This window comes from Tasmannia lanceolata, unplaced genomic scaffold (genome assembly GCF_043159265.1).
Source record: "Tasmannia lanceolata isolate RefF3 unplaced genomic scaffold, GAP_Taslan_0.1 ptg000024l, whole genome shotgun sequence".
NCBI classification, from domain to species: domain Eukaryota; kingdom Viridiplantae; phylum Streptophyta; class Magnoliopsida; order Canellales; family Winteraceae; genus Tasmannia; species Tasmannia lanceolata.
This window is the reverse complement of record NW_027518701.1, coordinates 9072902-9090305: the sequence shown is the minus strand read 5'-3', so window position 1 is coordinate 9090305 and position 17404 is coordinate 9072902. Positions and strand designations below refer to the sequence as shown.

Sequence of the window (17404 nt, the reverse complement as noted above, 5' to 3'; positions counted from 1 at the left end):
ATCATTTCTAAAACATTTCTAAGCCGTTTTGTAAGATGATTCTCAATGTTTTTCTCGTATGATTTTTCCCGTTTCTCCATTTCTTGTTTCTCTTCTATTTTTCCCAGCCTTTCTTGTTTCTATGTCACATTTCGTGCCCCATATTCGTTTTCCAACCTAGTAACTGTGGATCAAACTATATATTTAGCATTTAAGTCATGGTTTGCAATAATTCATGGAAGGACTTTACCATTGGGCCATTTTTTCATATCTAAATATTATAAATTTGATGATAGACTGGCATATCCTATTTTTTCTTACAGTAATGGGAAATACCATTGCATGATTTCTTGCATGTTTAATATATGCATCAATTTTGGTTTTATCTATTTTACAGAAGGAAGAAGCTGGGTTTGAACACCAGGAAGTTGAGATGCCTCAAGTGCCTGCGCCGGAGATGGTAAATGAAGTTCACTTATATTTATTTATTTGAAAGTCCATCTGTTTGGTGAAATCCAATTTTTCCGTCACAGCTTCTATCATTGGAAGAGCTGCGGGAGAGACGCCTTACTGATCCGCGCCTTCCCATGTAGGACTCATACACTGAATCCTTTTGGTAGTTCCTATACTGCTTTGATCCAGTTTTATTTTGAATGGTAATCAGTGTAATAGTTTTTTCTTGCCTATTTTTCTGTTCATTGTGCAAGGTGTTCCCCACTTAATCTTCGTCTCCTTATTTTTACAGTTTCTAAATATACTGCATGACACATCATTCATCAATGACTTGACAATAAAAAGGGCTGCCTTGTGCATGAGGCTCCCGCCATCTATGACTTGACAATATTATATAATATTCATAAATAAACATAACCAAATAAATAAGCTATATATGGAATTTAAGTTTCTACTGAGGTGTTTTTGTTTGTTTTTAAACTACACTTTACAAAGGTTGTCTCAGTCCGGATAGGCTCTTAAAGTTCTTGGATATACAGGCTTCAGATCAGGTTACATAGCTTCAGAAAACTAATAAATTCCACAATGAAATATAGGTTTGCTATAGGATTAGAGGTCCTATGGATAGTCTGTTTAGGATATGCTCACAATGCACTATCCTCTGAAACTCACTAATCCTTTTTGGTTGATTTACATTCTAGACTACTGGCAGTCTGAGTATGAAAATTTGAATAAATTTTTGGTCATGATGGAGCATATGTGGGGCTTTCTTGCATGGCATGTTTTATATCCGTTGCCTTTTGACATAATTATGTGTATATTTTGGATAGACTATCTCCTCCGAGAAGTATCTTGTACTCGTTCACCATGTTTTACTGGTTCTAAATAAGGTGTTATTATCTTGATCACATTCACATATTGAACTGCCAAATATACTTCTATGTTCCAGTTTGTTGTGATTATAATGAGGCCTAACAATTGGATAGCAACACAGGGATTATCGGAAGAGGGTGGCTAGAGCAAAATTTATACCGTGGCCTATAGAAATAAGGTTTTGTGATCAAGGCAACTCTGTGAGACGATATAATTCTCATCCAAGGTTAGATATACTTCCTTGTGTTCTTTGTTCCCTTGAATGTATTCTTTATTTATTTCTCAATAGTGACCCTTCGTGGGAGCTTGGAGACTCTTTTCACATACACTGTGTTTCCTTTTAGTGATAATCAATTTTTTATTTTTATTTTGTTTGCAGTATGAAGTACTGGTTTAGAGCTAGAGGAAGGCTTTCAGATGACCCAGCTTTGCATAGGTAAGTTGCTAGCTTCATTTATTTTCAAATTCGTATATTATTTTTTCACTTGCGTGAATGCTTGTTATGTGGATTTGGTATTTTATAATGGGCCATTTGTACTTTTATTTTTTGCTTCGTTCTGCACCCATTCAAATTTAGATTTGTTGAAGTGGGACTTTTAAACCAGTGATCTTATTTTCCTTTGATTTTCAAGTTTTATAAGTGTGATTGTTTGCATGGTTACATTTCAGTTGGACCACTGGTTACAATTGTAGTGACATGACACAGGTGCCATGCATGACATCTAGTTTTCTTAAATGAAGCATTGATTATAAATTTTTTTTTTTGGGTGACATAGGGTGTCCCCACTGCAATTTTTAGGGTGGGACTAGTCCCTACAGATGTGTGCAATAGCCTGTAAACCACCCGCATCGGGTAAGCCCAGGGGATTCAGTGATTAGTGATTAAAACTTTGTAAATTAAAAGGTTGGAATTGGTAAGAAAACTGCATCCTTGGAACGATACAAGTGAATTTTGTGGCATGAATTAGAACAATCAACAGAAATAAATGGCTAGGTAAAACCTTTAATTATAGTTTGATTGTTTCCTGAAACATAAAAGAAGAATGGTCTATGCTTTTATTTTTTGTTTCAGTTTTATCACAAGACAAAAATTAAAATAGCATGTTTTAAAAAAAAGCATTTGTTAATGTGTTTTGAGGTGCCAATTACAAGGGCACAATGGAAAAATCATACGGGTGAAAATGATATAAATTATTATTTGGTTCTTATATTTCCATTTCTCTTATTGGATGATAATGACACATTTCATTATTCACAACTTTTAATGAGCCTGATTTTCCCGAATGGCTTTGCAAGAGATGTGTGGTGGCATATGCTTCCGATCTTATATTCGGAGGAGTAAGCCTGAATCCTCACCGTAAAATGGGTTTGAAGACAGCATCACTCAGTCTTGATCACTCGTATGTCTCAATTCCTTAATCTCCTTGAAGTAAACAATAAGTTCTATATAAGCTAATCTGGAGAGAACATCAACATGTAGATTTTGAATAGTATATTACTGTACATTTTCAGTTGAATGAGTCTATTTTTCATCTGCTTGTGGATTATATTCAATAATTTAAGGGAGATGTAACAATGTGTGTTCATGTGTATATGTGTGTGTGTGTACTAACTCAGCTCCAGGAAGATCTACTTCTAAAATAGATTATGCATCTCATTTGTAATTTTGTATTATTGGTGATGCTGAGATGGTCTTGAAAGTTCATTAAAAAATGGTCATTTTTTTCTTTATACTTTAATTTTCAAGTGAGCCCATGCATGCTGGGAGTTAAGCAAAAACTATCATGCGCATTCTGCTACTTTTAGTCTTCCAATCTTTCTTTAATGTTTTCAATTCTTATTATGCGATTAGCAAGAACAAGATGTTTCTTGATTGATGCAAACAAAGGAAAACTAATTGTTGGAGATTGTCAATACCAAAGAAAGAGAAGGAGATCAATAGATAAACAATACTTATTTTGAAATCAAATTAATATTAAAAAGAAACTCACCAATTCTTCACTCCACTACGAGCTTCGAAAACCTTACAAGTTTCAAATATATTCCCCAAGTTTAAACCAAGGTTTTAAATTTTGGTTTGGGTCGCCACAAAAATGGAAATGTTATGATTTAGGTTGAAAATTTCGGTGGAAATCCTGTAAAATCACAGAAACGTATATATACAAATGCAAATTGTAGAATTTCAAGATCAAACTTCAAGAAATGCTAGTCTATGCACAAATACACACTTGGAAACTATCACATAAGCAAAACAACCATCCACAATGTTTAGCAATTTCAAACACTTGGTTACATGAGTTGTCGTGCATGTCTGATAATTCAGTCCATACTATACAGTTCACATGTTATTCATATAAATATAATAATGTAACACATATTGATATGTGTTGGAATATGTAACCTGCCTAAGGGCATTTAGGACTTTGTACATCCTTTGCTTTAATATAAAGATATGAGTAAGGGGGAGAGAACCCTAACTCATTTCATTTTTTCTCTCTAAACTCTCTCGTAACATGGTATCAAAGCCTTAGGGTTTTCTGATCCCTAAGGTTCTCCACTAACCTTCATCTTCTCCATCTCCCTCACTTAACCCTAACTCTAAACCCTTCTTCCATTATTCTCCATCTCCTTCTCCCTTGCTTCTCTTGTGAAACCCAAAACCCTTACTTTAACCCAACACCCAAAACCCAAAACCTTTGCCTTTTCTTCTTCTTCATCTTCTTCTTCTCTAGTTGCCCCCCCTGCTCCCCCCCGGCAGCCCCCTGCCCGCAGCCAACCCCTCCCCCCCCTCTACACACTCGCGCCCACCGCACCTCCCCACCCACCCTCCTCTCGCCACCGCGACCGCCCCTTCCATTTCCAGTCCTCCGCGACCCCCCCTCACCCTATATATATATATATACCCGAAATAAATTTTCCCCCTCTTTATTTCATTTATCTGTGAACCCTAAACCACTTTCACCCTCTTTCTATGTGATAGATCTTCATCTTCTATTTTCTTGATTTCTTGTTTGTCTTCGCGGCTCCTCTTTGTGCCTCATGGCTTCAGTCGTTTCACGTTTCGCCGATGACCATCATCCTTGGAGCCGCGTCTAGCTTTCTTGGCTTGCCCTAGTTTGCCCTCCTATTCAGTTATCTACTCTTCTTCGCCTGTGTTTGGGTTGTCTGTTTCTTTCTGGTTTGTTGTTATGGAGGAAGTGATTGAGAATCCCTCCTCAGGAGTGACTCCTATTGTTCGTCAGACACCCCCTTTGGCATCTTCTTCGTCGTCACCTCTCTCTATGGATGGATCATTCCCCCATATTACTACTGTTAAGTTGGACGGGGCAAACTACATTACTTGGAAAGCGGCCGTCGAGAAGTATTTTATTGCCTGTGGCAAAGCCCACGTTATTCGTCGTGATCCTCCTCCTACGACTGATCCCACCTTTGATCGATGGGAACATGAGGATGCTCTTGTTTGTACTCTTCTATGGCAGAGTATGGCCCCTCACGTCTCTGGGCCATTGATGCTTCTTCCTACTGCGAAACGAATCTGGGATCAGGTTACTCTTCTTTACTCTGGCGTGGCAAACATCAGTCGTATCTGCCGTGGTGGTCTACCTCTTGCCACCCATTATAGCCAGTTTGTTGGTCTATGCCAGCAGCTTGATGTTTACATGCCGCTTACCACAGATCTCAAGGAGGCTGCCCGTCAGAGAGATCAGATCCGTGTTGTGTAGTACATTGAGAGTTTGGGTCCAGAGTACACGCACCTTCGTTAGCAGATTATCGGATCTGGTGATATTCCTTCCCTTACTGAGGTATACTCCCGAGTTCAACAGTGCTCTCCCGGTGATCCAGTGATATCTGTTCATGTTGATGGCTCAGCTCTCGTGACCTATGATGGCAGTACTCGTCCGCCTCATGGTGGGGCCTCCTCTGGTGGTGGTCGTGCTGGCCGTGGTGGTGGTCGTTCTGGTGGTGGCCGTGGCCGTTCCTTTTGCACTCACTGTCAGCGAGAGGGACATTATATTGACCATTGCTATACCCTACATCCCGAGCTTCGTCCGCCACGGTCGGCGCACATGGGAGCTATTACTGGTTCTGTTTTGGATTCCGCTCCCTCAGCGTCTGTTCCAGCCCCAGCGGATCCTACATATACCTAATCCCGTGCTGATTATGAGGAGTTCCAACGACTTTGCCTCGGTTCTCGTCATTCCTCTGCAAGTTTCGCCCATCCAGGTAGTTCACCCACTACCCTTCTTTCTAGCTCAGGGTCATGGATCATTGACTCTGGCGCATCAAACCATATGACGATCATTGACTTTGGCGCATCAAACCATATGACCGGTAACTCCTCTCAGCTTCAGTCATTTCGTTCTTTTTCGTCTTCCTCACAATCTATCACCCTTGCTGATGGGTCCACTACTCCCATCGCTGGTGTTGGTCATACCTCAACTCATCCTACACTAACCTTATCTTCTGTTTTATGTGTTCCAAAATCATCTTTTAGCTTACTTTCCGTTAGTCAGATTACTCAATCTCTTAATTGCTCTGTCTTATTTTTCCCATCGTATTGCTTGTTTCAGGATCTCTCGACTGGGAGGACGATTGGAACGGGTCGTGAGGTAGATGGACTCTATCGTCTTGACTGCCGGCCGCCTCCTATCTTACACAATTCTGTGGATACATTTCAGTGGCATTGTCGTCTGGGGCATCCTTCCATTCAGCGGCTGCAGCAGACTCATCTTGTTCCAGGCCCTTTTTCTACTTTTCAGTGCGAGTCATGTGAACTCGGGAAACACCATCGAGTGTCATTTCCTTTCCGGGTCGTCAGTAGGGTGTCTAGTCCGTTTGAGTTAGTCCATTATGATGTATGGGGACCCTCTAGGGTCGCGTCTAGTTCTGGATTTCATTATTTTATTGTGTTTATTGATGACTTCTCTCGCATGACCTGGTTATATTTATTGAAAAATCGTTCTGAGGTGTTTGATGTTTTTCGCACATTTCATTCCGAGATTAGAAATCAATATAATTCAAATATTAAATGTCGTCGTACAGATAATGCTAGAGAATATTTTTCTGAAACAAATGGCTTTCAATCATATCTCTCCCATCATGGGATTCTTCATCAGTCTTCCTGTGCGTACACCTCAACAAAATGGCATCGCTGAGAGGAAGCTTCGCTATTTACTTGAAGTAGGTCGTACTCTTCTCTTTCAGATGAGTGTTCCTAAGGTCTATTGGAGTGATGCCCTCCTCACAGCGTGTTTCTTAGCTAATCGCCTCTCTTCATCTGTATTGAAGGGTGCGTCGTCCTTCGAGGTTTTAATGCCTAATGGTGAACCATTTCCTCTCACGCCTCGTGTCTTTGGTTGTGTTTGCTTTGTCCATCACCTTGGACCTGGGCACGACAAACTTGACCCCCGGTCTGAGCGTTGTGTCTTTCTGGGATACCCCCGTATGTAGAAAGGCTATCGTTGCTATATCCCTCGTTTGCGTCGCTGGTTTATCTCAGCCGATGTCACGTTCTTCGAGTTTGAGGCTTTCTAACCTTCCTCATCCTCTTTCGATTCCGAGGTATCTCTTTCCTTACCAAATCTACTTCCTTCTGTTTCGTGACACCTGTTTCTGTGCAGCCACTCCCTACCGTGACACCTGTTTCTGTGCAGCCACTCCCTATCGCTTCACCTTCTTCTGCACCGTTGGAGAAGCCAGTCCCACCAAAAACTACAAAGCAGTATCAACGACATCAGACAAACGATAAGTCTGTCTTACCTCCACTCACACAATCATCCTCTGAGCCGGTGATCCCTCTCCCAGAAACTCAGGTATCGTCTCTTCCTCCATTAACTATTGTTTCTGGTTCTCCAATTGTTTCTGATTCTCCTATTGCGTCTCGTACGCGTTCCCGCTCTACTGCACACCCTATTTCGAATTTCGTTTCTTATGATAAGCTAACCCCTTCCTTCCACAGCTTTGTTTCCTCTTTGTCTTCTATGTCTTTACCGCAGTCTGTGGCTGAGGCACTTGAATATCCTGGCTGGCGTGATGCGATGAACCTTGAAATGGGAGCTCTACATAGTAATGACACATGGGATCTAGTTCCTTTACCTCCTGGTGCTCGTCTTGTTGGTTGTCGCTGGGTTTTCTCTATCAAGTATCTCCCTGATGGTACTGTCGAGTGCTTAAAGTCACGGTTAGTCGCGAAGGGTATACACAGACTTTTGGTATTGACTATACTGAGACCTTTAGCCCCGTGGCCAAGATTCCACCTGTCCGTGTCATCCTCTCTCTTGCTGTTAATCATAGCTGGCCTCTTCATCAATTGGACGTTAAGAATGCCTTCCTCCATGACGATCTGACTGAGGAGGTATATATGGAGCAACCACCTGGGTTTGTTGGTCAGGGGGAGACATCCTCCTACGTCTGTCGCCTACGCAAGTCACTTTATTGCCTCAAACAATCTCCACGTGCGTGGTTTGGGAGATTCAGTGAGGCAGTTATGCGCTTTGGCATGAAACGATGTGCAGTGGATCACTCAGTTTTCAGTCATCACTCTTCAGCTGGGTGTATTCTGTTGATAATGTATGTTGATGATATAATCATTGCAGGGAGCAATTCACAAGGTATACAACGTTTATACAAAAGTAGTTTTCTACTAAGGATTTGGGGCAGCTCAGGTATTTCTTGGGGATAGAGGTTTCTCGTTCTTCTAGAGGTCTTTTCCTATCACAGAGAAAGTATGTCTTGGACTTGCTTAAAGAGACAGGTAATCTTGGAGTTAAACCAGCTTCTGCTTCTATGGATCCTAATGTGAAACTTGTCCCAGAAGAAGGAGAATTGTTAGAGGATCCTCGTAGATATCGAAGGCTGGTTGGTAAGCTTATCTATCTGACAGTTACCCGACCAGACATTTCATATGTTTTTGGAGTCGTCAGTCAGTATATGAGCTCTTCACGTACTTCTCAATGGGCTGCAGTAGTCCAGATTCTCAAGTATTTGAAAGGGGCTCCAGGTGAGGGATTGATGTTCAAGAGGCATGGTCATTTGAAAGTTGAAGGATTCTCTAATGCAGATTGGGCTGGATTCCCAACAGATAGGCGATCTTCCACTGGGTATTGCACATATGTAGGGGGTAATCTCGTTTCGTGGAAAAGTAAGAAGCAAGATGTTATAGCTAAGTCCAGTGCAGAGGCTGAATACAGGGCAATGGCACAGACGAGCACCGAACTTATTTGGCTACGCTCACTTCTTTCTGAGATTGGGTTCATTCCATCTTCACCTTCGCAGCTTTACTGTAATAACAAAGCTGCTATATACATTGCTAACAATCCAGTTTTCCATGAGCGCACCAAGCATATTGAAGTGGATTGCCATTTTATCCGCCACAGAATCCAGAAAGGAGAAATCTGTACTGTGTTTACTCAGTCAGGGGACCAATTAGCTGATATGTTTACAAAGTCCTTGAATAAATCCAAATTGAGTGATATATGTAACAAGCTGGGAATGTATGATATCTACATTCCAGCTTGAGGGGGAGTGTTGGAATATGTAACTCGCCTATGGGACTTTGTACATCCTTTGCTTTAATATATAGATGAGTAAGGGGGAGAGAACCCTAACTCATTTCATTTTTTCTCTCTAAACTCTGTCGTAACAATATGGGAAACCACTAATATACTTATGGTTTTGGTTTCAGTATGTTTCGTTAGGATGGAAACAGAAACATTTTGGTCGTTTCGGGATGGTTTCAGTGAAAATTTAAAACCATGGTTAAAACTCCATGCCCCCACCTTTCACCGATATATATATATATATATATATATATATATATATATATATATATATATATATATATATATATATAACAAATACACACTTGGAAACTATCACATAAGCAAAACAACCATCCACAATGTTTAGCAACTTGGTTACATGAATTGTCGTGCATGTCTGATAATTCAGTCCATACTATATAGTTCACATGTTATTCATATAAATATAATAATGTAACACATATTGATATGGTATACCACTAATATACTTATGGTTTTGGTTTCAGTATGTTTCGTTAGGATGGAAACAGAAACATTTTGGTCATTTCGGGATGGTTTCAGTGAAAATTTAAAACCATGGTTAAAACTCCATGCCCCCACCTTTCACCTATATATATATATATATATATGAGAAAAATGATTTGTGCGGTCGACTGCACCAAGCTTAGGTGCGGTCGAGGGCCCCAAACTCATGCAGGCCCACTTTGTTAGGATGACCCAAAGCATTCATTTGAAAGGCCCTTACATAGATGGGGTATGTACAAAAAATCAGCTCCTTAGGATCATCCTAACCCATCCATTTGTGGAGGTCAAAATGGACAGACACCGTTTGCCACAAATCTGCCCATTTTTGCCCTTCATTTTTGGAGGGGTTAGGATGATCCAATGGACCTGATTTTTTGTACACGCCCTATCTATGATGGGGCCTTGCAAATGAATGGTTTTGATCAGCACAAAAAATGTGGGACCTATGTGTTTGGGCCCTCGACCGCACCTAAGCTTAGGTGCGGTCGACCGCACAATCTTATTCCTCATATATATATATATAGCAGAAGAGAAAAGGAGAGAATTATTTGAATTTCTCCCAAAATTCTAATAGAATTACACATCACTTTTTTTGACTTTTTTTAACAAAGGCACCCATTCAACCCACATATTTTCAATCCTACCCCCTCCTTTCTGCTTTGTAACAAAGGCACCCATTAAAGCCACATAATTTCAATCCTAACCCCCTTCTTTATGTTTTTTGAATAAAAAAAGTGGACAAAGACAATAATAATCACTACGTACTAAAGTTTTGGAGGGAAATTACGGAAAGAGTGCTTGAAAGTCGCAAAATTACTGAAAAAGTACCGAAATAGGTACCTGTATATGACAATTACGGGAAAAACTACAACGATGAGGTATCGATATATGACAATTACGAAAAAACTACTTTGCCTTATGAATTTTTTGAGGATATTATGAATTCCGGACACCTGTAAACATATTTATGAATTCCGGGCACCTGAAGAGGAACAACAGATTATGGAAGCCTCTATAGATTGGAGGGCTAGGATCAGCCTATGGAAATGATTTTACGGGCACACCGTATTGATGTTGTGTTCCATCACATGGACGGTTTGGATCAACCTATGATGTGGTCCGTACAGTTCTTTGTCGGCCCATGCATCGCACGGGGTCTTTTACTAGTGTGTATATATATATATATCTAATGAGAAAACTGTTGGTGCGCTTAAGCTCACCATTTTTTGGGTGCGCTTAAGTTGTTATAACGCCTCCCATTCGTTTAAATGTTTGGGTCCCGCTTAAGCGCACCAATGGGAGGCGTTATAACAACTTAAGCACACCAAAAAAATGGTGCACTTAAGCTCACCAACAGTTCTCTCTCTCTCTCTCTCTATATATATATATATATATATATATATAATGTCCAGTTTTTGCCTCCACAGTTCAAACAGTTGGGATGATCATATGGAGCTGATTTTTTGGGCACACCCTATCTATGTGAGGGCCCATCAAATGAATTGTTTGCATCACCCAAACAATGTGGCCCCTACTGTATTTTAAGCCTAGGGAGTAGATAAGTTATCTACTCTAGGGAGTAAGAACTCTTTTCTCTATATATATATATATATATATATATATATATATATATATATGAGGAAAGTGAAGCTACACCACCGGTGTAGCTAACTTAGCTACACTGCCGGCTTAAAATACAATGGGCCCACATTGTTTTGGTGATCCAAAGAATTCATTTGATTGGCCCTCACATAGATAGGGTGTCCACCAAAAATCAGCTCCATAGGATCATCCCAACCCTACGATTTGTGGAGGCAAAAATGGACGTGTAAAAACCTTCACAAATTTGTCCATTTTTGCCTCCACAGTTTGAAGGGTTGGGATGATCCTATGGAGCTGATTTTTGGTGGACACCCTATCTATGTGAGGGCCAATCAAATGAATTCTTTGGATCACCAAAACAATGTGGGCCCATTGTATTTTAAGCCGGCGGTGTAGCTAAGTTAGCTACACCGGTGGTGTAGCTTCACTTTCCTCATATATATATATATATATATATATATATATATATATATATATAGAGAGAGAGAGAGAGAGAGAGAGAGAGAGAGAGAGAGAGAGGGGTATGTGCAGCTGCACAGATAAGCTATCTGTGCAGCATAGGGGGGCCACATTTTTTGGGGGATCCAAAGCATTCATTTGGAAGGCCTTTCCATGGATAGGGTGTGTACCTGTGTATGTCCATTTTCCCCTCCATCTTTGATTGGGTTAGGATGATCCTATAGGGCTGATTTTTGTTACACACCCTATCCATGGAAGGGCCTTCCAAATGAATGCTTTGGACCCCCCAAAAAATTAACCAATAGGGCTGATTTTTATACCCATGCACAGATAGCTTATCTGTGCAACTGCACATACTTCATTTTCTCATATATATATATATATATATATATATATATATATATATATATATATATATATATAAATTCTTATATATATAATATTAACATTACAGACAAAAGAAATAACTATATATATATGTTAGATATATGTAATAAGCCTGAGGGCAATATAGTCATTGTACTTGTCTTTGTAATATAAATATCATACTGAGGGGAAGCAAGTCTCCAATTCTTTCATTCTTATTCTCTGACTCTAACATGGTATCAGAGCCCTAGTATTACGATGCCCCAGGGACCGTGAACGAACGCCTCCGCTATCCACCATCGCCTCGCCTCGCCTCGCCTCCACCTCTCTCTCTCTCTCTCTCTCTCTCTCTCACTGTGAATAGTGCCCGTGAACAGTACCTGTGAATAGTACCCGTGAACAGTACCCGTGAATAGTGCCGTGAACATTATCGTGAATAGTACCCGTGAACAATACCGTGAATAGTGCCTCCAGTGGCGAAATGCCTTTTGCGATGGACCCTAGCAAATCCCATATATATATATATATATATATAATTTTTTATATTTTTACAAGGAGTATTGCTAGACTGAAGGGTGCCCCTGGATATATTGGAGGAAAGGGCGCCCCATGCAACTTCATAAAGTGCATTTATAATATGTAAAAGTGAAAGAGCATCTATTGCACTTTGTGATGTTGCAACCAATGGGGGTGCCCTTTTCTCCAATTTCTGTAAGGGTGCCCTTGAGTTTAGCATTCCTTTTTACCAGAATATCATTCAATAGTCCATAGCTGAAACCGAAACGAAATCACCGACATTTCTGATTTCGAGTACGGCCGAAATGAAAACATAGAATTTCCATTTTACAATTTTTCCTCAAAATTTTGCTGAAATTTAGAGTAACATTTTCTTTTTACCCTTTTTACAAAATTTCCACCAAAATTTTAGAATTGTCCATAAAAATTTGAAAATTTTCAACTAAAATTTGAGACATTAGTGAAAATTTTATAAAAACAAAATTTTATGTTTTTTTTTACAAGATTTCAACCAAAATTTCCACCGAAACTGAAATATTTCGGTCATGGCCAAAACCAACACCAAAACCGACATTTAAAACCTTGGTCCATACTACATACATTTAATAAACAAAATAAAAATCTCATGCATGTTATTCATATTTACTCAAAATGAAAATTCCAGTTCCAATCCAACCCGAAATATATAAAGTTTAAAGATCTTCAAATATTACTAAAAGTACCAACATATATTGCATTGTCAATCCTAACTAAAAGCAAACAGAAAACAACTACCCAATTCTAAATTAAATATATGACAAATGATCAAACTAATAAACTATTGTGTAGCTCTCTTTCCCATGTCCATCGAAGTGTTCCCTCTTGCAAAGCTAGATATGCAAGTTTGTTGTAGTCCCAGTCGATGAATTGATGGCCTTCTTGAATTTGGAGGAGCGGGTCTTGTGCTAGAAACAAGTATCAAAGGATGCATGGATGATGTTATATCATCTTTTTCTATATAATCGTCTGAAGCTTCTATGTCGTCATCATCAAGTGATCTCCATCTCAAATCCTCCAGTCGAACAATAGTATTATCTATATTAGTATGTTCTTGATCAATGTCTTCTTAAAAGGATCATTCGTATACGTGTCTCACCTTCTTCCCTCTCTCTCTCTCTCTCTATGTGCATCTCTCTTTTTCGGGGGTCGCCGCAGGTCACCATTTTTTGGCGATCTTGGTCACAAACAAACCACGTTTAGGATCGTGTGACCTCGGATCACCGATCGGAGGGTGGGATGTAGACCCCGGTAACAGTGTTACAAATGACTCCTCTCTTTTGCCAACTTTAGTGTGGGATTTTTTTTTTGGGGCTACGTGGGGGGAGGGGGAATTCGAGTATGATAAATTTTTTGGTTTGGTATCTTTCCCTTGTGTTATGTGTATATAGGTTAGCTTGTGAGAACGGGGTTTGTAGTGTCGAGTGTTGTCCGATAGTGGGGGGGGATAGAGTAGTCTGCGGCTGGGTTACTTGGCATATTGTCAAAGATGAAGAGATTGATACACTCCTTGAGTTATTGAGTTGTCTTGAAAATGTGTCCCCTGGCATGGATCAGAGAATTTGGACTCCCAATCACAATGGCATATTTATAGAGTGAAATTTCTTCTGTTCTCTTGTAAGTCATTTTCATTGGATGTGCATTTGGAGATTTCACATCGGCCTAAATACTAAAAGCTTTTGTAAGAAGATCATTTGGATAATGGTCAGCACCATTCACCATAGATGTGCTAAAAAAAAGATGTCAGATGGAAAATCGTCGCATGTTGTGTAAGGATGTAAACTCTTTTAGTCACTAACTAATCCATTGTTCAATGGATAGGGGGCTGTGGAGAGGCATTGTCAATTGGTTTTGCATTCATGGGTTTCCCTCGATCTTATTTGCATCTTCTTCAAATGAGCAATCCTGATATTTGGGTGGAAGGGTCGTATTATATGCATGGTTTTAAATTTCGGCCGAAATACTGAAATTTCGGCGCTGAAACCGAAACCACGAAAATCCGAAATTTCGGCCAGAGTCCAAAATTTCAGAAATTTCAGTAATTTTGACCGAAATTTTGGGAAAATGTAATTTTTTAAAAAAAAGTTAGGCTGAAATTACTGAAATTTTAGCCGGCCGAAATTTTGGCACATTGATGAATTTTTTTTTTTTTTATAATCTGAATTTCAGTATTTCAGCCAAAATTTCAGTTTCGGAAGCCGAAAGCGAAACCAAAATTTTAAACCTTGATTATATGGAGCTTGATTATGTTTTTGTTGGGTTTCATGAAAACAAAGGAACCTTCTATAACCTCACAAGCGTGCCTTGGAATACAATGAAGACTAGGCCTCCAAGGTTCTGCCAACACCAAGAGAAAAGATTAAAACCTTTCTGAATAGTCAATGGAAACTGTTTAAGGAGGCTGTCGCTAATCGACCAGAGACCTTCTATAACCTCACAGGTTCTCACAATGTAAAAGAATCCCACTCGCCGTTGCACAAGCACCCTTTCTTCATCAAGTTCTTGGAAGACGAAAAGAAAGAAAGACTTCTTCGTTGGGAAGAAGATAAGGCGTCAGGGTTTAAGAGGATGGAAGAGCTTCTTAAGTCGGAAAAAGACCTTAGGGGAAAAGATCCCGGTCGAGGAGTCTGTTGTATCCGAGATTGAGCAACTTCTCTTGGAGTTGGAAAAATGTTCATATTAAAAAGTAAGTCCTATCACTTTTTGGTGGGGTATTGAGGGCTTTAAACATTTGTCTCCAATGAAGTATTGAATAGATATGGTTTGGTCTGTAGTGTTAATATTAGTAGAGTGAGGAAGAAAAAAAGGGATGTTCAGAGGGGAAGTCGGTAGTTCTGTTGGTCGTTGTTAAGATGATTCTTTAAAATGATAATGGGGTGGTGTTACTGCTAAAAAGTAATGGGGTTGTTGGAAGCTGTTTGAGGGAGATGATGGAGATAGTCGGAATGATTGTAGTGATGGAAGTTGGATGGGCATGGTTTGGAAAAGCTTCTCTTGTACTGATCTTGGTGTAAGGCCCGACCACGGAATGGCACAGGAAAAAAGGGCCCAGACTTTTGCTGTTGATATTTTTTTAGATTTCCTGGCTTAGCGTACGCCCTGCCCAGTCTTCTTTGATACTATGTACTGCCAGGTGGGACTCCTGGTCGCCAATGCAATTATTTTAGTATCAATGAAAATATGTCATCTTTCAAAAAAAAAATGAAAACAAAGGAACTATATAACCTGGGAGGACAAGGATAGGCCATCAAATCGTATAATATGAGAGGTTAATACGATCAGAAGAGGACTTGTGAATAACCACGGGTGCAACCGCATTGGAGTGACATGCCTCAATGGCAAACTGGATGCCATAGATGTTGCTGTGGGAAGCAATAAGTTGGGAGGGGAGAATGTAATTTTGTGTCTACACAAACTCAAGGCGAAGTCCACTAAGGTATGAATATTGTCTCCTCTCATTTGGCTAAAATAACCGCATTCTATGATGTGAAATATGAGAGAAGCACATTGTGACTCATCTCAGTCCAGATACGCTCCAAGTCACCATAGTACTTTCCAACAGTCCGATCTCCCCTGCATAGACCTGGCAATGCACTGAGAAAGCTGATATATCCCGTGATCATGTTCACTAGGAACACCGCAGCTAGCTTGTTCCATAATTCGATGCCAACTCAAAAAACATGTAGATGCGATAAGTGGAGGGCTTCATAGAATTGAAGAGCCACCCTAAGATGTTGGAGTTGTTGGCATCCCACTTGTTGGCCTCAGTGGTTCCATCCTTGGACCTTGGAGTGGCATCGGTAAGAAGTCCTATCTTCATACGCCCTTTGGCATATAGTCAAATGTCCTTGGACCAATGTTTTGAAAACCGGAATCGAATTGTAAATCGTAATAGTTGTCGAATCGTATCGGGTCGTAAATCGTAAGATTCATTCATATATATATATATATATATATATATATATATATATATAATAAAAAATTGTAAAGTTTTCTATGCTTATAAGCAAGTTAAAGAAAAAAAATAGCCAATTGTTCATTCTTCGTCCAAATTCATTAATACGAATAGAAATTACCATGATTAGTCATTGAATATCGTAATACGAATTGTTTTCTAACAAACTTGACACATACTAATCATCTATTTCTCATCCAAACCCATACATATTGGATAATAATCTTAAAAATAAAAAAGACACGAGATGATATCAATTCTCAAAGTCTCAAACATCAAATGAAAACTATCAGTCATAAAAGATTAGAGCTATCGGTGTTGTCCTCATTATAGTCATCTCCCACCTTGATGTAAGCAATGCCTTCAAGCACATGCATTGTGCACGACTAGTTCGATTTGTTCGAACTCCTAGTCCTCTGTTTTATTCCTTCTACTTAGAGTGATTTCGAAGGCTTCTTGTATTGTAGAAAGGAAATGAGGTATTTCAAAAGAAAGTTAATTTTCTTTTATACAAACTCTAATTTGGTTAAATCGCATGAATCGTAGGATTTACGATCGAATTGTAAGATTCAATTGAAAATTGTAAGATTCATACAAATTAAGTTTCAATCATGGGGTTCAAATCGTTATGCATAAGATTTGTTTTTAATCGTAAAATCGGCTCGTAAATCGTAAGATTTTCAAAACAATGCCTTGGACTATGGAAACTAAGTAGTGTAAGATAGCTTGGTGGCGCTAATGAAGGTAGGATTATTCTCAAAAGCTATTGGGACTTCTAGGATTCTAGAGTGGGAGAATCCATAAAAAAGAACTTGATACATGACCAAAACAAATGGCACAGAAAGATGATGACGAAGCTCAAATGAAGAAAAAATAACTGATTTCCAAGTATAACAAGAGATAATAGCTGATAATCACAAAAATAGCTCAATAGATATATGGAAAGATATGATGTTCACAATCTAGGTTTTTATTTATAAAAGGTGACAAAAGGTGGCCAAAAATACAAAGGAGATTGTCCTCATATGGGAAAAATTATGACAATTGAAATTAGCCAACCCGAGAGAGAGAGAGAGAGAGAGAGAGAGAGAGAGAGAGA

At 39.4% G+C, this 17404-nt stretch overlaps 1 protein-coding gene across 1 annotated transcript in view; it reads left to right on the top strand.

Moving 5' to 3' along the window:
• The window catches only part of LOC143856995 (acyl-CoA hydrolase 2-like), a 76854-nt gene that overhangs the window by 54972 nt on the left and 4478 nt on the right, over positions 1 to 17404 (top strand). The window contains exons 10-14 of the mRNA XM_077367272.1: positions 377 to 439; positions 513 to 568; positions 1427 to 1531; positions 1685 to 1741; positions 2604 to 2705. Coding sequence (XP_077223387.1) covers positions 377 to 439; positions 513 to 568; positions 1427 to 1531; positions 1685 to 1741; positions 2604 to 2705 — 383 coding nt within the window. The remainder of the gene's footprint in view (positions 1 to 376; positions 440 to 512; positions 569 to 1426; positions 1532 to 1684; positions 1742 to 2603; positions 2706 to 17404) is intronic.